This window comes from Camellia sinensis, chromosome 5, assembly GCF_055761805.1.
Source record: "Camellia sinensis isolate YWXY chromosome 5, ASM5576180v1, whole genome shotgun sequence".
Lineage (NCBI taxonomy): Eukaryota > Viridiplantae > Streptophyta > Magnoliopsida > Ericales > Theaceae > Camellia > Camellia sinensis.
The window spans coordinates 7,336,856-7,362,371 of NC_138965.1; the positions used below are offsets into that span (position 1 = coordinate 7,336,856).

Below are 25,516 nucleotides of genomic sequence, written 5' to 3' on the forward strand. Positions count from 1 at the left end.
GAAGTTTACATCTCGTGGTCTAAATTTGTTGTATCGTTTCCTAGGATCCGTCCATGTCCACCGTGCTTGAGAACCTGGCTAATCCTTCACACAAAGACCAGCTTGATGAACGAATGGCGCTCATCAAAGAAGATCCTGCTTTGAAGCCTATTTTAGAAGAGATAGAGACAGAAGGTCCAGCTGCAATGATGAGGTAGCAAATATTATTATGCTTGTAGTTTCATCATTATCTAGTTGTATTTGTCATTACATCACTCATGCAATGATATATGATATGGTTGTATGAGCTTGTAATCGTTTTGTGCGTTATTAATATTTTTTTTTTTTTTTTTTTAAAGATTCTAATTAATATTTTATGATGTATAAATGATAATATGCATTGCATCTTTGACCATACCATAGCTTACATTTTGTGATGTACATTTTATATGGAAAAAACATGTGTATGTACCGCATATACTGTCTTAAATTATACCATAAGATCTAAATAACTAAAGTCCAAGCTAGTTTTGGCTTTATTTTGCATCCAACGAAACAATTAAGCCTTCTATTTTCTAGTTCTAAATGTGTGTGTGTATATTTACCTTGTAGATTGTAGTGAAAGAAACATTGTCATATGTATAAATAAATGCGTTTCTCTTTCTTTCAAAGATTCAAGTGTGTGCATATTTATCAGTCTTTCTTTTTCAATTTATTATTTGAAAGAATAATGAGAATTTTTACCTTGTAGATTGTAGTGTGTATATTATCTAGTGTGTATATTTATTCAAGTGAAAGTAAATATCAGTCTTCAATTTATTATCTAAATGTGTGTGTATATTACCTTGTAGATTGTAGTGAAAGAAACATTGTCATATCTTTGTAAATGTGTGTATATTTACCTTTTATTTTGGATCCAATGTATTTACCTTGTCGATTGTAGTGAAAGAAACATTGTCATATCTTTGTATAAATAAATGAGTTTCTCTTTCTTTCAAGCATTCAACTGAAAGTAAATATCAGTCTTCCTTTTTCAATTTATTATTTAAAAGAATAAAGAGAATTTTTTTTTGTCTAAGGTAGATTTAATTTGTAGTTCCAGAAAGCAACCTTTTTGTTCTCCTTATTCAGCTAGTTATATTTTCCCTCTCCCTTTAGAGTTGAGGGCAAGTTTGGGAAGTTAATAAAATAACCAAAAATCCACCAAAAAAGCCAAAATACTATACAAAAAAACATTCTCTTTCCACACTACTTTTTTACACTTTTTTTTTGTAGAAAGACAAAAATCATCCCAAACATACTAGTTTTCGTACTTCATATTTTAGCTAAAAAGCCAAAAAGTTTGTAAAATAGCATATTCCCAAACCAACCTTGAATATTGAAAAAGTTCATAAAGGTTTTACCAAGTGCACAAGGCTCGTACATACAATATCTAGTTCATGTAGAGAGGTAATAGGTAGGCAAGCTTATGAAGCATGGGTACATCAACAAACATGTTATACCCGTATCGGGTACTTACTAGGGTATGGTACTTCGTATGGTACTTCTGCTACGTATTGGGTCCACGAAATACGTATTTAAATTTTTTCTTCTTAATTTTTGGCGTATCCAGACGTACTTAGTATATACCAAAGTTGTATCGTACCTTAGTCGAAGTAATATTTTTTTGTGCTACAAAAATAAAATTTCTTTCACTAGACTTCTTATTTTTTATTTTTAGTTTTAAAATTAGCATGATTTTAAAATTAAGTTATGATTTATACGTTATTTAATATGATGATATTTAATTTTGGTCTATACCTGTACTTTTGACATTAAATTTTAATTGGCGTACCTATATCGTATCAATACCAGTACTCATATTTGTACCCATGACCTTAGGAAAGTTTTTTACTTTCTAAAACTTTTATCTTATGTTATTATTAAAGAAAAAGAAAAGAGAATCATTTATAGACGATGTGACAGTTTGTTTTAGCTGAAGATTTTGTTTTCGTGTTATTTCTTTCTATTACAATAGCTTTAGCTTGGTTGGCTATTTCCATCGAACAAAATCTTTGGAGTATGTACGTTTGGGGCTTTGGTTGGTAGAATTTCTTCGACAAGCTATGTTACATGCTATGTTACACGGACTCTTCAAAATAAATCAAATGCTCGTGTCGGACATTCGACACTCGGACACGGGTATGAGATACGTGTCAGATACTTTTTAACTGATACTTCTTATATCATTTTATATTAAACTATTATTATATGTACATATTGTTGTATAATTGCTATAAATATCTTTTTGTCACTATTAAGTTACATATAGTACCATTTTATCTCACATACTTGATTAAAAATATTAAAATATGATATTTTTTTGCCGAGTCCGCGTACCCTTAAATTTATGGTTTGATGGGTCCGACATCTAAATACATACCAGCACCTGACACCTATACCCAAGTCCATGTAATATAGGTTACATGGACTCGGGTACGAGTATTGGGTGCATATAGTGTCCAAGAGTCAGACTTACATAAACTTTAATCTTAGGATTTGGGGATACATATCCAAGAGTTGGATATGGGTATGGGGATGCATTATAAACACATATATTGTATATTGTATAATATTCTTGAGAGGGAGATTTATGATCTGGAATTGGGCCGAGGTAATGGCCGAGCAAGTTGAGAGCCTAATGGTGCATGGGGCCGAGATGACCGGCGATCCGCCCGGAGATGGGCTGCCAGGACTTGGGCCGGGCAGGAGTTGGGCCAAGTATGTGCCGCCCCAGACCTTAAGGAAGCTGCTCGGCAGGGCAGTGCTCGCTTAGACCGAGCTGCTTGAGCAGGCGATGGTAGAGCCAGTCAAGCTGAACGACCGGCGCCCGGAAAGGCGTGGTCAGCCGAGGTAATCGTTTGATCGGCAAGAAGGCCAACCACAGGAGGTGCCCCGGCTAGGCTTTGCCGAGATGCTGCCTAGCCCGGTCTTCCTTGGGCTTAGCCAGTGAAGTGCTTGGGAATGAAGCACAGCACGGCCGTGGATAGAGAAGCTCGGCTGCCGAGCTCCAGCTGAGAAGGCAGGCAGTTGAGATTAGGTGATGTTCAGCAAGGTTTATGCTGACAGATGGGATAGCGGAGCTACGTGTCAGGAGATGACTGGGAGTGGATATGGGGCGCAGAAGGTATATAAGCATGTTTGCCCCCCCCATACGCGACAGACGAACATTCTGTAAGGAAATTCTTACACTCAAACACTCCTCTCTCTCTCTCTCTATCCTAAGGTGTGTGCTAACTTGATCGTCGGAGGGTTTTTCCGGCCACACACCGCCGGGCAGCTCACCGTTATTTGCTCGCAGGTGATTGGACATAAACGGAGCTCGAAAGAAAGGAGTACGGGCTTGCAGGAATATTTGCTCCCCGTACAATTGGCGCCGTCTGTGGGAAACTTGACAGACAAAACCTTGTCTTCCAGGTTCATCTGATCGCCGTCCATGGCGAACAACGACGAGTTTCTGTTGTCTGCCATAGACGGAGCCACCCCGGAGTTCACCCAAAGGAGAGAAGGCCCTCCCACCATCCATCCAATGGCGAACTTGGGGACGCCCACCGGAGGACAGTCATGGTCATTCACGGAGTCCAGACGGTCACCGGCGGAGGAGAGACTCACACGCCAGACGTCTGGAAAATAAGTTGAGGGACCAAGACGCTGTCATCCGGCGAATGGCGGCGGAGATGGAGGATCTGAAGCGGCATGTCAAAGGTAAAGGTGTAGCTGGAGTGGGTGACCACAGTGAGCGCACCCCATCCCGCCGTTCAGGCGGTCAGAGTTGGCGACGCACTCAGTCCATATCTATTACCAGAAGTTACCAGGTTGGTGATTCCGACGCGCATGCAGAAAAGTCTAGCACGCAAGACAGCACCTACAAACCCTCACGTCCGGAGACGACGTCGAGGTACTCTTACTCCGCTCATTCAGAGGATTTGCGGGCGGTCTTAAAGGAGCGGGCTCGCCGGCGCGAAGCTCAGAGAATACCGGCGTTCCAGCGGCTATCCTACGGGGTTCACGCCAGCGAGGAGGTTGGAATGCCTCCACCCCACCAGGCAGTGCCACTCTTTGAAGATACGGACTTGGCCAGGCTGAGTGCCACCCTTTTTTCCCTGGAAATAGAAACAACACCGCTTCCGGCAGGCTTCCACCAGCCTAAGTTCACATTCTACGACGGAAAAACTAATCCTTACATGCACGTAAGCCACTTCCGACAGGTTATGGCCGGACATAGGCGAAATGATGGACTTATGTGCCTGATCTTCCCGTTGAGTTTAGGCGAGCTGGGCTTGAAGTGGTTCGAGAGGTTGCCGGAAGGGAGCATACAACAGTGGAATCAGTTGGCCGAAGCCTTTGTGACGCACTTCAAAACCAACACAAAAACACCAAAGGAGGTCGATCATTTACTTAGTGTGAAGATGGAACCGAGCGACACACTGAAGGCATATAACTCCAGGTATTGGGAGACCTTCAACGAGATCTTGGATTGCCCGGTCAACCTTGCAATCACTCAATACAAGCGTGGTCTCCCGGTCGGACATAGACTGCGGGACTCGCTCACCATGCACCAACCGACGTCCATGGGCCATCTCATGCAACGCATCAATGAGCATATCAGGGTCGAGGGTGATGCGTCAGCATCTACCGTGAAGTCAACCCTGGTAGCAACAGACAAGAAGACGGCAGGCAAAGTGCACGCAGTTGGGCGAGAGTCCAGCCGCTCAAGTGACAGAGCAGAGGAATCAGACCGTGGCTCGAATCGTAAGAACCGTGGTAGAGGACGTCGGAACGACCGGGATGACTACGCCCGAGATGATGTTGCGGATGCCGACAGAAGATTGAAGGCAAGAACTAGCATCACCACGGTCTTCAAGATTCCAATTTATCGCATACTTCGTGAAATCCGAGACGAGGGGTATGTCCGGTTTCCTGCTAAGTTGGGCGATGGACAGAAGGGCTACAATCCGCGGTATCGTTGCACATTCCACCGGGAGAGAGGCCACCGGACTGAGGATTGTTTGCCTTTGAGGCAACACTTAGAAGAGCTGGTCGCGGCCGGGCACCTCGACCTTTACATTGATGGCGGCGTAAAGTCGAATCAGGCTCCGGTCGATCCCAGGGGACAGGATGACCGAGACGCACCACCACAGGGAGTTATTAATGTCATCCACGGCATCGTGGAACCGGAGCGTGTTTGCGAACTCCGGGGCATGATCAAAAAGGCAGAACATATGAGGGAAGTTTTGTCGGTACAGCCTGCCATCAAAAGGGGGAAGACTGAAGAAAAAGACGTGATTAGTTTCACCTCAAGGGATCTAGAGCTTATCCAGACGCCGCACAACGATGCCCTAGTAGTAACACTACGCGTCAACGGATCTTGATCGATCAGGGAAGCTCGGTCGAGATAATGTATTATGATGCGTTCAAGCAGCTCAAACTCCGGGAAACAGACTTGGCTCCAGCAACTTCGCCACTGGTTGGATTCAACTCACAACTGGAGTGGCCCTTGAGAAAGATTATCCTGCCGGTTAAAGCGGGATCCGTGGTCAAACAAGTGGAGTTTTGGGTGCTACAAGTGCCATCGACGTACAACCTTATCCTTGGAAGGGGATGGCTTCACGCTATGCAAGCTGTAGCGTCGACCTACCACCAGGTGATGAGATTCCCCTCGGCTATGGGGGCAATCGAGGAGATCTGGGGGGATCAAGTCATGTCCAAACAGTGCTTCGTGGCGGTGAACGGCAGCCGAGCTGCCAAAGGGTTCGTGCAAATGATAGAAGGACCGGAAGACCGAGGAGTTCTAGAGGATGTGGGCACTAAGGCAGAGGACAAAGCTGTGGAGGACCTGGTTGAGGTGCGACTCGATATAGAGCGGCCGGATAAGTTCTTCCTGCTCGGTTCCAGCCTTACTGCCCAAGAGAGGACCGAGATGGTTGAGTTTTTGATTGCTAACATCGAAGTCTTCGCATGGTCGCCTTATGACATGCCCGGCCTCGATCCAAGTTTTATCTGCCATCACCTCAATGTCTTCCCTGGAGCAAAGCCAGTCATCCAGCGAACAAGGAGATCGGCACTGTATCACGTCGAGATAGTTGCAGAGGAGGTGAAGAACCTGCTTGAGGCACGAGCAATTCAGGAAGTGCACTACCTGCGGTGGATTTCCAACACAGTAGTGGTGCCCAAGAAGAATGGAAAGTGGCGAGTTTGTGTCGACTATAAGACAGTTAACCGAGCTTGTCCCAAAGATAGCTTCCCTTTGTCGCGAATTGACCAGCTTGTGGACTTGACGGCTGGACATAATAGGCTCAGTTTCTTGGATGCCTACCGCGGCTACCATCAGATCGCCATGCATGGGCCTGACCAAGAGATCACCTCTTTCACGACTCCAAGGGGACTCTTTTGCTACCGAGTCATGCCTTTTGGTTTGAAGAATGCCGGGGCAACCTTTCAGAGGATGGTGACCAAAATGTTTGCTCCTTTGCTTGGCCGGACAATGGAGGCTTACATCGATGATATGGTGGTAAAGAGCCGACATAAGGCAAACCATTTGTCCGACTTAGCCGAGATGTTTGCCATTCTAAAGAAGCACAAGTTGTGCTTGAACGCGTCAAAGTGTGCCTTTGGCGTGGGATCCGGAAAATTTTTGGGGTTCCTAGTCACGAACCGAGGCATCGAAGCAGACCCTACTCAGATCAGAGCCGTGCAAGAGTTAAAGCAACCCAGCTCAGCTAAGGACGTGCAGCATCTGGCCGGGATGGCCGCCGCGCTTAATCGGTTTATAAGCTGGTCATCAGATCGCTGCCGCCCTTTCTTTCAGGCTTTGAAGTCAAAGTTCTCGTGGGACGAAGAGTGTGACCGAGCTTTGGTCGAGCTCAAGGAATATATCTGTCTTCTCCGCCACTGTTGGTTACACCAAAGCCGGGTGAGGAACTCTACCTTTAACTTGCCGTCTCCCAGCACGCAGTCAGTGCGGTGCTAGTCCGCGCTGAAGGAATCAAGCACCTTCCAATTTTCTATGTTAGTAAGACCTTGCTGCCGGCTGAGACGAGGTACTTGCCGCTGGAAAAACTTGCGTTGGCATTGATGATGGCTTCAAGGAAGTTGGCGCATTATTTTCACGCCCATACCATCATCGTATTGACTGAGTTTCCCCTTAAGGCCTTGTTTGAACGGGCGGACTTTTCAGGCCGAATTCTCAAGTGGGCGGCCGAATTGGGACAGTTTGATGTAAAGTTCCAACCGTGCACAGCCATAAAGGCCCAAACCTTGGCCGATTTCGTTGCTGAATTCTCGCTAGGAACTTATCTGGTATGCCCGGTCGATATTGTCGCGGCCGAAGAAGAAGGGATTGCAAGCCTGACCAAGATACCACAACTGGGTGGAGTGGCCGACGCGGAATTTGTGTGCCCCACCGTAGTACCCACAACTTGTACAATTCAGCCAACCGGTGACGCGATGACGGAGTCGGGTATTGTTGTCCCACCCACTCTGTCCGGTACCGCATCGTCAGAGGGTGAAGTGATGGAACTACTCAGCACAGAGCCTGCGGTCGACATAATACTGCAACCTGGTGATTCGCCTACGGACTTAAGCATTGTGGACCGACTTGCTGAGTCCGGTGCCGAATCACCAAGGGGGGCTGGAGTGGAACCAATCAACACGGAACTTGAAACCAGACAGCCAAGGAACCGTGATCCCATTGCCCTTCGCAACTCTCAAGACCCATCAGACTGTTGGAAGCTTTTTGTGGGGGAAATGTGGAAGCTTTTTACCGTCATGGTGCCGGCTTAGGTATCGTTCTTATCTCCCCGGATGGCCTAACTATTGAACATTTTATCACGCTTGGCTTCCTAGCATCTAACAACGAGGCTGAGTACGAGGCCCTTCTCGCCGGGCTCAAGAGCGCTATTCAAATGAAGGCTGCCGAGCTATTAGTGTACAGTGATTCCCAGCTTGTGGTTAACCAAGTCTCTGGGATTTACGAAGCAAAGGATGACAGAATGGCGAAGTACCAAGCTCTGGTCAAGGCGCACATCAAGCAGTTTCAGGCAATCAGAGTCCAACAGATTGTCCGTGAAGAAAACAGCCGAGCTGATGAGTTGGCCGGCCTCGCTTCGATGGTAGATAGTACGTTTCCAAACCCCCTGTTAATTGACTTTCTTCCACGGCCAAGCATTGAAGACGCCGGGCAGACGGATGTACTCTGCGCCGCGCTAGGTCCTTCCTGGATGGACCCCTTAATCTTGTTCCTCAGAGACCGGACTCTACCAACTGACAAGAAGGAAGCACACAAAGTCCAGGTGAAGTCAGAGCGGTTTTGGCTCTCTCCATCTGGTGCGTTGTACAAAAAGTCCTTCACTGGTCCTTATCTAAAGTGCGTGCACCCGAGTAGTGTGGAGGCTTTCTTGTACGAAATTCACGAAGGCATTTGTGGCAGCCACATTGGGGGCAGGTCCTTGGCCTACCGAGCTATTTCGCAGGGATACTGGTGACCGTGCATGCAGGCCGACGCACAAAAGTACGTCCGCAAGTGCGAAAAATGCCAGAGATTCGCCCATTAGATCCATCAGCCTGCTAGGGAACTTCTTCCCCTCACCAGTCCTTGGCCCTTCGCCATGTAGGGGCTAGATATAGTGGGGCCACTGCCAACAGCACCGGGCAATCGGAAATTCTTCATTGCGGCCACAGATTACTTCACGAAATGGGTTGAAGCTGAGCCCTTGGCAACAATCAAGGAGAAAGACGTGAAGCGGTTTGTTTGGCAAAACGTGGTCACGCGGTTTGGCGTCCCCAAGATCTTGATCTCTGACAACGGCACCCAGTTTGACGGTCGCCTGTTCCGAGGATTTTGTGAAGATTTGAAGATTGAATTCTACAACTCCACTCCGGCTTACCCGCAGTCCAATGGTCAAGCCAAGGCATCGAACAAGACTATTCTGGATGGGTTGAAGAAACGGCTGGAGAAGGCAAGGGGAAAATGGGCTGAGGAGTTACCCAGCGTCCTTTGGGCATACCGAACAACCCCGCGGCGATCTACCGGGGAAACTCCATTTGCTTTGGCTTATGGCATGGAGGCGGTCATACCTTTGGAAGTTGGCATGCCCACCCTAAGAAGCGAGAGTTTTGAGCCCGAACTGAACGCCGAGGCTATTGCCTTAGAGCTGGACCTAGTGGAAGAGCGTCGGGAGAAGGCCCTCTTCCATGTGGCCGCCTACCAACGAGAGCTCTCAAAGAAATACAACAAGACGGTGCACCCCAGACCGTTCAAAGTTGGTGATTGGGTTTTGAGGAAGGTTATGGGCAACACCCTGGTGCCAGGTGAAGGCAAACTAGGAGCAAATTGGGAAGGACCCTACAAGATCACCGGTCTGGCGGGCAAAGGGGCTTACCACTTGGAGGATCTAGAGGGAAGAGCAATACCCCGGCCATGGAATGCGGCCAACCTGAAACTGTATTATTTCTAAGATTTTGCTTTCTTTTCTTGTCTTGTGTAAAGGAATTTTTTGGCTTGCACTGCAGAATGTAATTCTTTTTGTCAATATATAGAAGTAATTTTGCTTTAGCACTTGGACTGTTGTTTTAATGTAAAAAATCGAGATGATTTACTCCGGTTGGAAGAGTTGGTGTTTTGTCCAACTTCGGAATCCCAACCGAGATGATTTACTCCGGTCGGAAGAGTTGGTGTTTTGTCCAACTTCGGAATCCCAACCGAGATGATTTACTCCGGTTGGAAGAGTTGGTGTTTTGTCCAACTTAGGATTCCCAACCGAGATGATTTACTCCGGTTGGAAGAGTTGGTAATTTGTTCAACTTTGTTATTACCAACCAGGATGGTTATTTCGGTTTATGAATTTGCTGTTTTGTTCTGCTTAAGTACTTCAATCGAGTTATGAATTCCAGTTGACGAGGTGTTTTGTTCAATCTATGATTTTTACCGAGATGTTTTGCTGAAGATGGAATTGATGACAACCGTGCAAACACTTGGTAAAATTTGAGTTTTTCATTGATAAGAAAGTCAATACAAAAGGTGGGGACAGAGCCCGGTTACATCAGAAGCACTGAAAGCAAAAATACAAAAAGAGAAGAAAACTAAACTAAGGGGGAGAGATTGGTAAACTCGTCCTCGGCGGCATCAAGGTTGATGGTTGGACTTTTGTCTTGGGCACCGGGCTCGTCATGGCCGGGCTGCTCCTGCACCTCGGCATCCTCTGCCTCTGTATCTGTATCGGCGTCTCCCTCTGCAAGCCCTTCCTCGGCCTCAGCTTGCAAAGCGCTGAAGACGTCGTTTGCGTAAGGCACGAGGTAGACCGGTAGCAAAGCAGGAGGAGGGTTGGCAAATACGTCAGTGTCAGAGCCCTGGCCGAGATGCTCGCAGGCGGACTTCCAGCCAGCTTTGAAGTAAATGTCTTGTGTTGCAAAGACTTGTTTCTTATAGCTCTCCTCGGCTTCGTTGAAGCCGGCGTTGTTAGCAGCCCGGCAGTCTTTCTTTCGTGACTTTTTGAGCGCGTTTAGCTCGGTCTGGAGCTCATCCTGTTTTTTCGTGGCCGCATCCAGCTAACCGAGCAGTCGGTTGTTGTCTGCATTAGCCATCTCAAGTGAAGACTTTGCCCGGCCGAGCTCGGCTTGGAGGCTCTGGACTTGGCTGGCTGTGTCATTGGCCTTTTGCCGAAGTCTATGGATGCGCTCCATTACTAGGTGTTGTTTCTGAATGGCCTGCAAGAAGCAAAGATGATTAGAGAAGGAACCGGGCAAACACTTGTGAAAATTTCAGAGGCACATTAACTTACCCTAGCCATAGACTTCACTGATGATTTTACCAACCGAGTGTCAGGGACGTGGTCGCTGCCGACCACGTCGCTCGGTAGAAGAAGAGCTTTGGAAAGATCGAAGGCGAGCAAATGCTCTTTATCGCCCTTGATCGAAGCCGTGGCCGGGATGTCTTGACCCCGGTGCTTCAGCTGTGGACGCCAGGCCGGCACTGGGACAGGATTGTCAGATGGCTGCTCGGTACTCAGCTCGGCGACAAGCTCGGCAGATGGGTCTGCGCGAGCTCTTTTACCAGCACGGCGAGGAGCAGGTTCTCGGCTGGACTGCCCGGTCGCTTGAGAGGCAAGAGCGACCACGGCGCCGCTGGATTGACCGGCGGCTGGCGAGCGGGTGACAACGCTCGGCATCTCGGCAGATGTGGCGGTGAGCAGGTTCTTGATTCTGCTTCGTTTGGCCATCTCTTGCTCCTCTGTCAAGCGAATGAGTGGAACGTCTGGCAGAGTTGGATCTGGTGGAGGTGTTGGAGCGCGGAGGAAGTCTGTAACTTTACTCCGACGGGAAGCGGAGTATTTGTATGTGGGACTGTAGCCGAGCAATTGGTTGCAATCTCGGTCGCGGCAGCGGGGCGCGGTCCTGATTGCCTCTACGTTGGGGAAATGATAGTTGGCTTGCAAGGCTTGGATTGCTGCAAAAGAAACAAGAAAGAAAATGACTAAGTACAGAAACATGAAGACAGTATATTAACCGAGCTAATTTGTGCGGCTTACATGTGCTGCCAAAGTTTTTGCTTATCATCCAGCCCGGTACCTCGGCTGTCTCGTAATTGTCTGACACCCAGAAAAAATCATCGTCGTGAAGATCCTTGTCTGGTGTGCCGGTCACAATTTTCTCTCTGCCCGGTCTAATCTTAAGATAATAGGCGAGGCCGTCGCCGGTGTGGCCTAGGGTGTATTGGCGCAGGATCTCGGCTAAACCTAGGCTTATGCCTAACCAGTTGTTTAGCTCGTGCACGCCGTTTATTATCCGGTAAGTGTTGGTGGACACTTGGGTGGGTGTTAGCCCGGTTCGGCGCAGGAACTCGGTAATCAATGGGTTGAGTGGGAAACGAAGGCCCCCTTCGACGATGGATAGCACGGTGAAGGGGCATTCCTCCCTGCCCCAAGGCGTCGTCTCAATTTCTGCAAGTTCAAGGTGGACATCGGCCGGAATGCCGTACTCCTCCCTGAATGCAGCCAGTGCAGCCGAAGTGTCTACGAGAAATCGAAATTTCCCCATTTGTGGCCGGCCTAGGTTAGCTCGGCTGAGGGGTTTGGCACTGTGGTAATTGGTTGTTGCTCGGCCTTGAGAGCCTCAGGAATGGACAGTGGTCCCCTTGGACTCTGCAGGAAAATGATGGCAAGTGTGAGCGCGGTCGGGCGAAAGGAGCTGGACTTTAGCTCGGTCATTAAGAGTGCCAAACCACCTCGGTCGTCTAAGCTAACTAAGGAGCTCGGTCGTCCAAGCAGACCAGATGTTAGCCCGGTTAAGCGACCAATTCCTTTTGTTATCTCGGTTTTTGCTGGGGTTGAGACAAACATGTTATTTGCTCGGTTAGATTGATTTTTTGGATCAAATGAAGACCAGGAGCCCGGTCCGCCCCAGTTCTTCAGTGTTCTTCAGGAAAAATAAAGAACACCAAGAACAGTGGGAGGTTTGGGACGGTCTTTATGGCCTAAGCCCTAAGAACTAAGTTTTAGTGCCCTAATGTGTGAAATATTGAAGAAGATAGCAACAAAAGAGGGATGGAAGGTCTTACCAGTGAGGGGTAATTACTTTTTCTTCGAGCACAAGCGCAAAGAATGGCAAGCGGGGCTTGGAGGAAGATGCTAGAGCTCTGGCGAGTCGGATAGCAGAATGACAGTAGGAGGAAATTGAGTGAGAAGGGTCTTGTATGTATAGACAAGAGAGACCGCCCAAATTCAAATTCTGGCAAAAACGGCGGGTTGGTTGCTCGAGAACCAATGGCAGCCCGCCACGTGTCACAATTTATGGCGACGTCAGAACTGAAGAGACAGGTTGAAGAGTCGAAGAGCCAACCGAGCTACTTTCAAAGAAGAGGACGTCAGCCGAGGAATATAACCGGGCAAGTTTGCAGACAGTAATGTTAACTAGCCCGGTCGCCCTTTGGCATTTTGAAGACCGAAGAAATGTTACCCCGGTCGAAGTATAGGTAATCCCAGTCACGCTCGCGCGGATGGAATTAAGGGGCAATTGAGAGGGAGATTTATGATCTGGAATTGGGCCGAGGTAACGGCCGAGCAAGTTGAGAGCCTAATGGTGCATGGGGCCGAGATGACCGGCGATCCGCCCGGAGATGGGCTGCCAGGACTTGGGCCGGGCAGGAGTTAGGCCAAGTATGTGCCGCCCCAGACCTTAAGGAAGCTGCTCGGCAGGGCAGTGCTCGGTTGGACCGAGCTGCTTGAGCAGGCGATGGTGGAGCCAGTCAAGCTGAGCGACTGGCGCCCGGAAAGGCGTGGTCAGCTGAGGTAATCGTTTGATCAGCAGGAAGGCCGACCACAGGAGGTGCCCCGGGCTAGGCTTTGCCGAGATGCCGCCTAGCCCGGTCTTCCTTGGGCTTAGCCAGTGAAGTGCTTGGGAATGAAGCACAGCACGGCCGTGGATAGAGAAGCTCGGCTGCCGAGCTCCAGCTGAGAAGGCAGGCAGTTGAGATTAGGTGATGTTCAGCAAGGTTTATGCTGACAGATGGGATAGCGGAGCCACGTGTCAGGAGATGACTGGGAGTGGATATGGGGCGCAGAAGGTATATAAGCATGTCTGCGCCCCCCATACGCGACAGACGAACATTCTGTAAGGAAATTCTTACACTCAAACACTCCTCTCTCTCTCCCTATCCTAAGGTGTGTGGTAACTTGATCGTCGGAGGGTTTTTCCGGCCACACACCGCCGGGCAGCTCACCGTTATTTGCTCGCAGGTGATCGGACATAAACGGAGCTCGGAAGAAAGGAGTACGGGCTTGCCGGAATATTTGTTCCCCGTACAATTCTCAAATAAGATGTTATAAATTATATAGAAATATACTAGAAATTAAATAGGATTTACGAAAAATATCAAATTTCTATCTCTAATTCATGTGAGGCTAAAAATATTGCTTGTAAATTACACTTAGTACCCCTGCACTTTCATTAAAATCTCACTTTGGTCCCTTCACTTTCAATTATAACAACCTACCCCTGACACTTTATTTCATCCGTCTACCATTAACAAAGTTGACAAAATTTGTCATTTGAAGCATGTTACATTTTTGTTGTGTCATTAGCACCCTTGTACTTCTATTAAAATCTTACTTTACTCTTTACACTTCTACCAAAATCTCACTTTAGTCCCTCAACTTTCAATTTCCATCAGCTTTATTAGCGGGAGACGGATCAAAGGGTGAGATTGCAACTTGACTTAAAGTGTAAAGGGTTTTGTTACAATTGAAAGTGAAGGGATTAATTTTGGAAAAGGTGTAGGGGTTCTAAGTGTAGTTAGCCCAAATATTGCTTTGATAGCAAAAGTGAGTTTTCTCCTCTTCAAACATTGTAACAATATTGAGTATGGGTGTTGGACACACATATCCCATACTATTACCCTTGTCATACCCCATGGACATGGGTAATTTGGTGGGAAATAGAAGAGTCCATATAACAGAATCGACAAAAGATCTAGTCTTCAGTTCTGTTGCCAGTAGGCCTATCTGGACCCTAGCACATGACTGCTTGGCATGTCTCTTGCATTCAAGAACTAGCCTATTTTAGGATTTTGATTGATAATTTGTATTTCGTAATTCATTTCATACATTTTCAAAGTTGCTTGACCGCTCACTTAGCGCACTAGTGCTAGAAGGCTGCTTTGGAACGAATGTCAAGCTTTGAGCTTGTGGCGAACTCAATTGTAGGTAAACATGGGTAAGAAGTTGTAAAACCTTCAATTATGTCTTTGTAATCATTGATTTGATAGTGGATTGATTCCATGTATTTGGATCGTGTTTTGTCCTTGTAGAAGAGGGCTTTTAAAGGGTTTTCACGTTAAATATGTTGTCTCATGCTGGTTGGATATATCTTGATGAGATTGATAGATTCAATAGCTTAATTATCTAACTGATGGATTGATAATTGGTAGGTTAATTAATTGGTTTGTTAAATTGGCTTCAGAGCAATTAATCACTTATATTCATAATTGGTATTGTTTGCTCATAATTGGCAGGCACAATTCCATAGGTCTTTACTAATTTCATTTGATATCAGAACATTTGATTACACTTTTTTTTTTAAACACAATTTGATTACTCCTTGTTGCTTAATTGCTAAAGTAGATCTCTTATTTTGAGTTCATAAAGATGGACTCGATAAGAGAAAGGGGTAACGTGTTAGACCATCGTTGTTTGATAGTACTAATTATCTTTATTGTTAGGCAAAAATGATGCTCTTTTCGAGTATTGGGCCGGTCGAAGAGGGCCAAGGTGCTTTGGTTTTGTGCTATCTTTGTGATTTTCTGGTTCATTTGGTTGGAGAGAAATGGGCACGTCTTTGAAGAAGTATCTCGGGATATTGATTTTTTATGGAATAAAGTATGACATTTAGCTTCGTTTTGGGTGTTGGGGAATCCTTTGTTCAAAGGAATTCCTCTCTTTTTGATTCAGCAGATTGGGTGTCAGTATGTGATATGTAGTGTTTTCTTTGTTTTGAGTTTTGTCTCTTTTGTTGTTTTGTCATTTTTCACTTGTACTCTTTTATAGAGGATGCTGTACCCTCCCTTCTTTTGGCTTTGTGTGTTAATAAAGTCTTTGTTTGTTGCTAATCAAAAAAGAAAAAGAAAATGATGCTCTTTTGAAAATCCCTAGTAGTGATTGTGTCTGGATGTCCATTGAGTACGGATTTGAGACCCCTTGCATGATTGACTTGAAAACTTAGGCATGAAGGTAAAAACCCATACTCAATGAACATAGCCAGCATAGACAACATGGATTATAACTCTTAAGGCACTCTATGCTATTTTTAGTGCGGTAACTCTTAGTGAGTTTTGTTGCATTTCCAACTGAACTGTTGCCAAAGGTACTTGGTACATCTTGAAGGTAAGCCGCGAGGGTACCCAAATTGTGAAGGAGTCTAAACTCGAAGCCTTGACCAAGAGGCTCAAGGAATGTAAGATGGAGTTTGAAACCTTTGGCCAATTCTATGCTAGGTTTAGTGACATAGTGAATGCCACTTTCAGTCTAGGTGAATCAATCAGTGAAGTAAAAATTTGTGAGAGAAATCCCCGGGGCACTTTCAAAGCTCTTTAGGGCCAAGGTTACAACCATAGAAGAGAGCAAAAACCTTGGTATTATGAAGATTGAAGAATTGGTAGGTTCTCTCCAAACCTATGAGATCAACACCTGTCCACCTCAAAAAGAGTGTTGCATTTAAATCTGTCAAGGAAGAGAGTGTTGTCTCAGATGAGGAAAAGGAATTAGATGAGGAAGACATAGCATTTTTTGCTAAAGATTCAAGAAAAAATGCTTGTTCATCTCAACCTAGGAAACTAAGTGGTCTATACAAGCCAAGTCAATCAAGTGGTCAACACAAGTGAGTGAACTTAGAGGTGATCCTGAGAAAGGTAAAGGAAAAATTAGAAAGCCAGAAGGAATTCAATGTCATGAACATCATGGATTTGGGCATGTGTAAGCTGATTGTGGTAACCATAGAAAAGCTGGGAACAGCTTTGTTATGACGTGGGATGATAGTGATTCGGATGACAATCCTATGACTTAGGGTTTGTGATTCAAAGCTTTATGTCCAATCCAAACATATGTTGGTTTGACTTCTTTGTCTTGGGACTCGTAGCTTTACTTAGAAACTGGTGATGATTCTAACTCTTAAGGCTAACTGATTTTGCCACACATTGATTTGTGTCATTCACACGTCGAGTTTTGCAAAGAGCCAATAAAACAAAATGACAAAATAGGCTAAAACAGCCAATAAAACAAAATGCCACATCAAACCCATAATCATTTCACTTTTTTTCTCACAAACATCACATCCAACTACAAGAAAATCCAACTCTCTTCCCAAACACAAATATTGTAGCCTACTAAAATAGCCAACTTCCCAAACAAGGTCTTCATATCTTTAAGATGGCATTTTGAGTTGCTTGCTTTCATTTTTGATTTTGTGTTTTTGTTGATCTTGCATGCATGATGTTCCATGTTAGTGCATTGGAGAGTGCCATTGGTTTAGGGGGAGTGTTTTTCTTGAGGGGAGTTTCTGTTTTTAGCTTCATACTCTGCTTTGGCCCCAGTTTCTTCACTTTTTGTTTTGACTCTCGCTAAGCACTCGCTTAGTGCTCAACCTTCAGTAGCACTCACAGTGCTTGCTACCCATTCAAGCGCACTGCGTATATAAGTAGTGTAGCGGTTTCTGTAACACCATTTTCAGTTATACATCCCAGAGCTCGAGTGTCAATCCTTCTCTTCCTCTGGTTCTTCCTCTTCCTCACCCTAGTAAGTACCTTGTCTAGTGTTTTTTTAAATTTTGTACCATGTTCATAATGTTCTTTGTGGTTTTGACTCTCTTTATGGCTGGGGCAATTCCACATGTGGTTCTAGACTCCCACACACACATTCATGTTCTCCCTCTTCTCATGGCTCGAGGCCACATGCCTTTGATGCTACTTGTTTAACTAGTCAACTCTATGAGTGAGGTGTGAGGTTGAGTGATCTTGTGGGCTATAGTATTCAAGAGTTGTTTTTGAACCAACAATGGTGTGAGATTTGTGCTGGCCATGTAATCCCTTCATGGAGTTTCTTCAAGAATTTCACTCCAATGTTCATGAGTCTGATGAGTCTTATTTTATTTTTTGTTGTCTTTCTATGTGATATGACCTTTGAGGTCTCAACAACTATATTGTAGCCTTTTATAACCTTCCTCGAGCCCAGGTCCCCTCTTATCATTTTAATCCTGCTTCTACACCGTCTCGTTAGATCATTTCAGCCATTTTGACTGTTGATGCTTACACCTTTGAGTTCTCCCTATGGTGCCCTGTCTCTTTTTTATAGGATTCTTAATAGGGTTGTGGTCGATGTCAAGAGACTAAGGGCCATGCCTCTGATATCCAGCCTCCTTGGGCTGATCCTCTGCAAGCCACTGGCGCAGGTCGCTCCATTGACCTTCCCCCATTCATTTGGCACATTTTGTTGACTATAGTTTGAAAAACCAAACAGCATTGATGGCTCGTCACTCGTCGTTCCACTACTCACAAAGTTCTGATAGGCGCTTCTAAAGAGCGTGTCAGTTGCTCATCTTATCTTTAAGAGGACCATTAGTCAAACTTACGATCATGCAGCTGGCTGACCAACTACTGATGTTGCCAATGAGGATGCTTCAGTTCTTCTTGCTCATGTTGTTGTTCCACCTCCTCCTGCAGCCCAACCAACTTGTTTGGGTGTGGTTCTTCAATACGTGTAGCTCTTTAATCTCCACATGCAGAGTTTTGATTCTCGCCTCACTCATCTCTAAATTGATGTTACCTACCTATCTCGACGAGCAGTGGAGCACCAATGTGAATCATATGCTCGATTGAGATGGTGACATTGCAACTAATGAGGTTAATGATTATGCTCCATTGCTGCTTTAGAGATTCTTTCTTTTCTTTTTATATGTCCTTCTGTACCCCTTTTGGCATGTTGTGACAAAAGGGGGGAGCTTAGTTGCACGAAGCGAGAGCGGGAGCGGGAGCCGATGGAAGTTTCTTAGGTTAGGAGCACCTCGGGAGCAGTAATATATATATATATATATATTAATAGTTATTTTTAAAATGTGTTTATTATATAAAGGTGAGTTAAATAGTTATTTTTAAATATATTTATTATTTTTACTGATAATATTTTTAATTTATTTATATAATTATTTTTATTTTTAATTGATGTATATTATAAATAAAAAATATAACAAATAAAGAATAATAAAATATGTTAAAGTAAATAAAAGTTAAAAATTGGATATTTATTTTATAGATTTGATTTGATATTTTTTATTATATTTGATTTAATTAGATTTGTTCTTATATAACAAATTATATTATTTATTATATGTTAAAAATGGGAGGGGGGAGAGAGAACAGAACAGAACATAAATCGACGAGAGAGCGAGAGAGAGAAGAAGAAGAAGAAGAAGAAGAAACAGATCGAAGAAGGCGATGGCGATGGCGATGTCGAGAAGATCGAAGGCGAGAGCGATCACGAGCAGATCGCGAGGCGAGAGTAGATCGAAGGTCCAGGCGATGTCGAAGGAGAAGGCGACAGCGAGTTCAGGTCTCTCTCTCTCTCTCTCTCCCCCTTACGATCCCATCTTGGATTGGATCGCGCTTCTCTCTCCACAGAAACGCGATTCTTACACATTTCTTTCTAGGAAGCGCAGAATCGCGATTCTTACTCAGAACCGCCACCTGATTGCACGATTCCTGCAACTAAGGGGGGGAGATATGTATTTGCTATGAAGCATGGGTACTTCGACAGACATGCCACTGATCCTTCGTATGGTTCTTTTGCATACATACCGGGTACACGAAATATGTACCAGATTTTTTGTTCTTAATTTTTGCCGTACCTCAAATATACCTAGTGTATACCCAAGTCATATGTACCTCAGTCAAAATAGTATTTTCTTCTTATGCAGAGTTAAAATTAGTTTCTTTGGACTTTTTTTGTTTTATTTTATTTTATGCTGGTATGATCTTAAAATTACATTATGATTTGTAAGTTATTTAATATAATGACGTTTAATTTTGGTTTATACCTTTACTTTTGGCATTAAATGTGAATTTTAAGTTAGATATTAACAAATTAAACCATTTAACCAATTTGGCATTATTCCAAATTAAAAATAAATATTTTTTTACAAGCGTACCATAAATACCTGTACCCTATTATTTTAAAAGATTTTCCCGTATTGACGCACCCCTATCGTACCAGTACCTATATACCCATACACATCCTTCATAGTATATTTGAGAAGGAGAGTTTTTCTAGTTATGTATTGATGTTTACATTATTATGGATGGAGACATTTATGTTTTTGGATATTGTTATGTTTATATTTTTCGTGTTAGCCTTGCTTAATCCAGTTTGTTTCTTTTGATTAACATGATTATGTAGTTTTCTTGTGATGTCTTATTCTTTTTCTTTTACATCCATAACATTTTGCTTCATATTGACTATGTTCCCTATTGTCCTGATTATTACACATTGCACCTTGCGCTTTGTGGTATTCTTTCAATGTCCCTTTCAATGAAAAAAAATATGCTTTTTAATTACTTAAAAACTGGAAATAGACAAAAACTCAAAAAGTACTTGGGCCATATTTTTGCTTGCCACCCTATAAAGAAAAAAGGTGTTTTCTTGGTGAGCATTTTGTCATAGGTGTACAGGTTTGGTTGGGCTTATGAAATTCAAGCCAAAGACACAGCGTAGTTCAAGTTTATGGGTGTCTTGGGCTGGTTGGTACTCTTTTTCTTTGTTTTGAGATTCATGTACTATTTTGGGTGTCTTGTAACAGAAATGCCAGAGAGGCAGATTTAGGATCATAGTTGTCAAATTGGGATTCAAATCGTGAATCGCGGATCGTAAAGATTCGGTCACTTTTTCTAAATTGCTTAGAAAATATATTTTCATACTTGGATGCTAAATATATCTTATGAATATTAAATATTTTGACTTAAATCAATAAAAATATTGTTTGAATGATGAACACGTAGTTTAATATGTAATAAGTTAACAAAGGTTCATATGTGAGATCACCATCTTACCTTTTTCTTTTTTTTTAGATATTTCTTATCAACCATTCTTAATAAAAGATATGAAATAAAGACAAACTCTCAATTTCCAAAGTAATAATAATTTGACAAAGGTATTGATATTTGGACAATAAGAATGAATTATTTAGGATATTTTATTTTAAAGCATAAAACATTTTAAAAGGTATAACTAACCTCACCTATGTAATATTCAATTATATTTAATTTAATAAAATAACAATAGATAATTCATGACGTAAGTTACTTTAATCTTAAAAGAAAACAAATGAGAAGAAAGGTTAAAAACATGTTGAGTCTGACTAAATCTAATTGGATTCTATTAAAAACTTCATGATCACTAAAATAACAACAAATCATGTATATATATTGGTTATTTTGGCATCCAACACTATTAGTTGTATTATGTCATTTTTACTAAAAAGATGGAGAAAAAAAGAATTGAAAATATGTTGGACACGATAGTTTCAAGAATTGCATGAATCGTAAAAAGTGAATCGAATCGTGAATCGATTGTGAATTGTGCGATTCACTAGAATTCACTTTCAAAATAGATTCACCTATAGATTCGTATCGATTTTGCAAAAATTGCGAATCGAATCGCGAATCGAATCGCAAATCGTAAGATTCTGATAGCAGAGGTTAGGATAGCTTTAGTTAGGTTGACAATTTCCATTGAACAAAATCTTTAGAGTGACTCTGATTTGGTAGTATTTTTTTTAATTAAAATACTCGGATTGAGTTTACCACATGAAAGATTCTTCGGCAAGTGATGTAGGCCTCAGTTCCATTGCTAGCGCATGATTTGAATCAATTGAATGCACCTAGATTGTGTAATAACTCGCAAAAACCTTCACAATTCACTCCCTATCCCTATAACATCATGGACGTTTGAGCAACGGAGCCGTTGAAGATGGAAATTGGAGCAAGGACCTTCGTGGTGGCTTTAAAATCTTCGGAGCTTGAGGTGTTGGGATCATGGTTTTCTCCCTATAGAAGTGGGTTCCTATTGGGCTTCCATGTTTAAATATATTATCTTGTGGTTGATTGTATATATCTTGATGAGATTGATATATTTACTAGCTTAATTGTCTAATTTATGGATTGATTTATTGATAGGTTAATTAATTGGTTGTTGAATTGTCTTGAGATCAATTAATCACTTGATGATTTTCATAATTGGTTTTGTTTGCTCATAAGTGGCTTATTCCTTCCAATTTGTGTTGTCTAGGTACTGGAATGATAAAGATGTTCTACAGAAGCTAGGTGAAGCAATGGGTCTTGCTGTTGCAGGGGAACCTGCTACCTCTGCTGAAAATGCTGGGCCAGATGAAATAGAAGAGCCAGGAATTGAGGATGAATCCATTGTTCATCACACTGCTAGTGTTGGTGATGTGGAGGTACTCAATTGTTTGTTATGCCTTTCCTCTATTACTGTCCTGTCCTTGATGAACTATTATTATTGGACTCCTGTATGTCCTTAATTTTTCAAGAGCAGGTTTAATATGTAGCATCAGGGATACTGAGTAGGCTAAATGTGTTTGACCTGGCTGATTGCTTTTATGCTTGCTCAGATTCAGTTTCATGAATAAGGGTTGGGTACACCAGAAGAAACGAAGCAAGGTTTTAGAATTTAATTGATATTTCTTGAAGCTGAAGGCTACATTTGTGCATGTTTGTTGTCAATCTGCGCATTTTGGCACATACAAATTCTTGAAATTTAGTTATACCAATTTGAAATTACAAAATATTAATTTTATTGGCATTTTTAGTTTAAGATGCAGGTTGGTAAATTTACTAATGAGTTTATGGTTTACAATTGGTGAATAAGCACATCATCAGTGCCAAATTGATTTAACCTAGGAAATCCTATAATAAAACAATTTGATGTCTAATTATTTCACTGAAATACCTATATATTTGGATACATTTAGAGAGGAGAAACCCTTGAGTCCACTTGGGGCCTCGAATCCACAACGAGAATAGAGGGGAGAAAGAAATAAGGGAAAACCCTTCGAGTCCAGCAGGGGGCTTGAATCCACAAGCAGATGAATAGAGAATTTGGAAGGGGGAAGGATACGTGGAGCCACTGCTCTAACAAACCGAGGGGTTTCTCACATCTTAACCTCCTTTCAATGAACATAACTGAGTCCTAGTCACCATGTTTGGTTCCAAAAATTGAGGTTTTTGTTTTCAACGTTTTTTTGTTTTTAGTGAATTTTTTTGATATTTTATACAATTTTTTTTTATTTTTTAGATTCACTTAATCTAAATACACTCAAAAAGTATAATATTTGTGAAATTTTTTTTTTTAAAATTCATCAAATACCAAAAAAAAAAATAAAAAATAAAAAATTGAAATTTCAATACATTTTCGTATTGTGTTGTATTCAATGAATTTTTTAAAGATTTTTGTACAAATTTTTTACTTTTTAAGTATATTAAGATTAAGTGAATCTAAAAATTAAAATAAATTGATTAGAGTAATTAAAAAATCATTAAAAATATAAAAATATGAATTGAAAACTCTGAAAACTGTTTCTGAAAACTGAAAATCAAATAGGGTGATTTATACTCTATAGACTCTTGAAAACCGGAAAAAGAAAAATACAAAATTAACTCTCCTATAAAAATTAGAAAAATAACCCTGTTTTATTTTAATAACATATTAGCTCAACAATTTAATTCTCAATCTTTTCATATGGGAACATCTCACTTCAAGAATGCATAGAATTCTTTTTCTTGGTGGCTAGGTATGAAGCACAGACACTTCAAAATCGGCACCTTAGCGGTGTCAGACATGGTAACACGCCTAGGACAGATACGTGTCCCTTTAATTTTATTAGTTTTTTTTTTTTGGTAGGGGACATGGTAGAGACATACCGGGGACACATGTGTCCAAATCTGGACACATTAGGGGACACAACGGGGGTATTTTTTTTAATTTTTGTAAATGTCTTTTGGGGTCAGAGTGTAAAATTAAGAAAGTAAAAAAAGAACATTGTTGAATGTTGAATGTTTTTCCCTCATCACCTTAGCTCTTATCGTTTATTATGTTTTTTTTTTTTTTGTGGATGGATGATCTATTAATTTGTTTAAATGTAGTGGTTTATATATTTTGAATTAATGTTAGTTTTTATTAATTTTGACTTCGTATTAATTTACATAGAAAATATATATAATAATAAATAAATAAAATTTGCCATTTCTGTGTCCCCATTCTTTTGAAATCACCATGTCTTGTGTCCCGTGTCCCGTGCCCGTTCTTCATAGGTGGCTAGTGAATTGTGCTGCTGCAGTTGGTTAACAAAAGAGCATTATATATATGCCGTAGATGTTTCCTGCAAATTTTGAATAATCTTGCTGAGTAGTAGCTCCTTGGTAATAATGGACAAGTGACCTTCGTAGAAGGCCTTCAGTTGAAACTTGGAGGTTATCACTGCACACCATTTGCTATACAGGGGTTGTATGTAATCACTACAAATGACATTCTCTAGTGAAGTTAATTCTCAAAGATAGCCTATGTTTGGGAAATATTTCCTTGGGGATAACTTTGAAAAAATTGTGGATAAAGTAATTAAATTTCATATGTAAGTTTGAAAGTGGGATAAGCAACCGGTGCTTGGGAAAATGGATGTTATATGTTTTCAATTGGGGATTGTATGGAATTATTAGAATATTTGAAGTTTGCAATAATTTGTGGCTTGTAGTTGACAAAGTTGGTTTTTGTATGCATTATACAAATAATTTTCTAATTTTGGGGAAATATTTTTCAGAATAGTTGGAAGATTATTGTAGAAAAAATGTATGCCAACATTCCAAATTTGCACCTGCTCAGTTATTATACCGAATAATTTTAACCTGGGAATAGATTTATCAACAACAACAAAAAAGATATAACCTGGAGTGGTATTTCTGCCAATTCAAATTACTGAAAGACGGCTTGCTGGCTGTCGTCGTTTTCTATAATCTGCTTTATTCTGATGAAGTGAATTCACTTCATAAGCATTGCATTCATTTTTAGTTAATAAACAAGATAACTATTGCTAGTTTCACTGTATGTGATCATTAGGGCTTGAAGAATGCACTGGCCTCTGGTGCTGATAAAGATGAAGAAGATTCAGAGGGAAGGACAGCATTGCATTTTGCTTGTGGATATGGCGAGGTATTATAGTCTCTTGAAGTGAAACTCTTTTTTTCATATTTTTTCGGGCATAATACTCTGTTTCTCTGTGCTTTTTATGTTCTTTGGTGGTGGATTCTTCTCAACTAGTTGGACGTGCATTCTAACTTGGGCTGATTAAGTTTAGTACTGTATTTTTTAAATCATCAGAAAACCAATATAGTTCATACATTATGCAGACTGCCAATGGTCTCACTCTTACCCCTAAAGTATCACACATGTCTCCTTATTAAAATCGCCACAATCAATAGTGTGATGATGCATGCATCATTCATACACTTGCGTTGGAACATGTGAGCTAATTGGTCCTACATTTTACAATATATATAACCAAACTAAACCAAGTATTAAGTCCCATCAAATGGGGTCAGGTACATGAATCCTTCTTCTCCATTCGACTATCAAAGGCCATTTGGTTAGTCAAATTAAGAAGATTCATATCTCTATTTATTACACTAGCTCACATCAATTTAGGTTTGCTCCTTCCCCTAACACTTCTCTCTACTGTCATTGTATTGCATCTCTTCACTACTGCCTCTGTTAGTCTCCATTGTATATGACCAAACCATCTCAATGTATTCGACCAAACCATCTCAATGTATTCTCTTTCAATTTATCTTCTCTTTCAATTTCTCTTTCATACATGGCCCTAACCACATCACATTTTACAATATATGTATATATATATTTGGTAGAAAGAACTGCATTAGTTCCTGCATTATGTATCA

At 42.2% G+C, this 25,516-nt stretch overlaps 1 protein-coding gene across 1 annotated transcript in view; it reads left to right on the plus strand.

Moving 5' to 3' along the window:
• Positions 1–25,516, plus strand: part of LOC114267340 (ankyrin repeat domain-containing protein 2B) — a 50,082-nt gene that overhangs the window by 22,510 nt on the left and 2,056 nt on the right. The window contains exons 5-7 of the mRNA XM_082868138.1: positions 45–193; positions 21,837–22,005; positions 24,678–24,770. Of these exons, the coding sequence (XP_082724264.1) occupies positions 45–193; positions 21,837–22,005; positions 24,678–24,770 (411 nt within the window). The remainder of the gene's footprint in view (positions 1–44; positions 194–21,836; positions 22,006–24,677; positions 24,771–25,516) is intronic.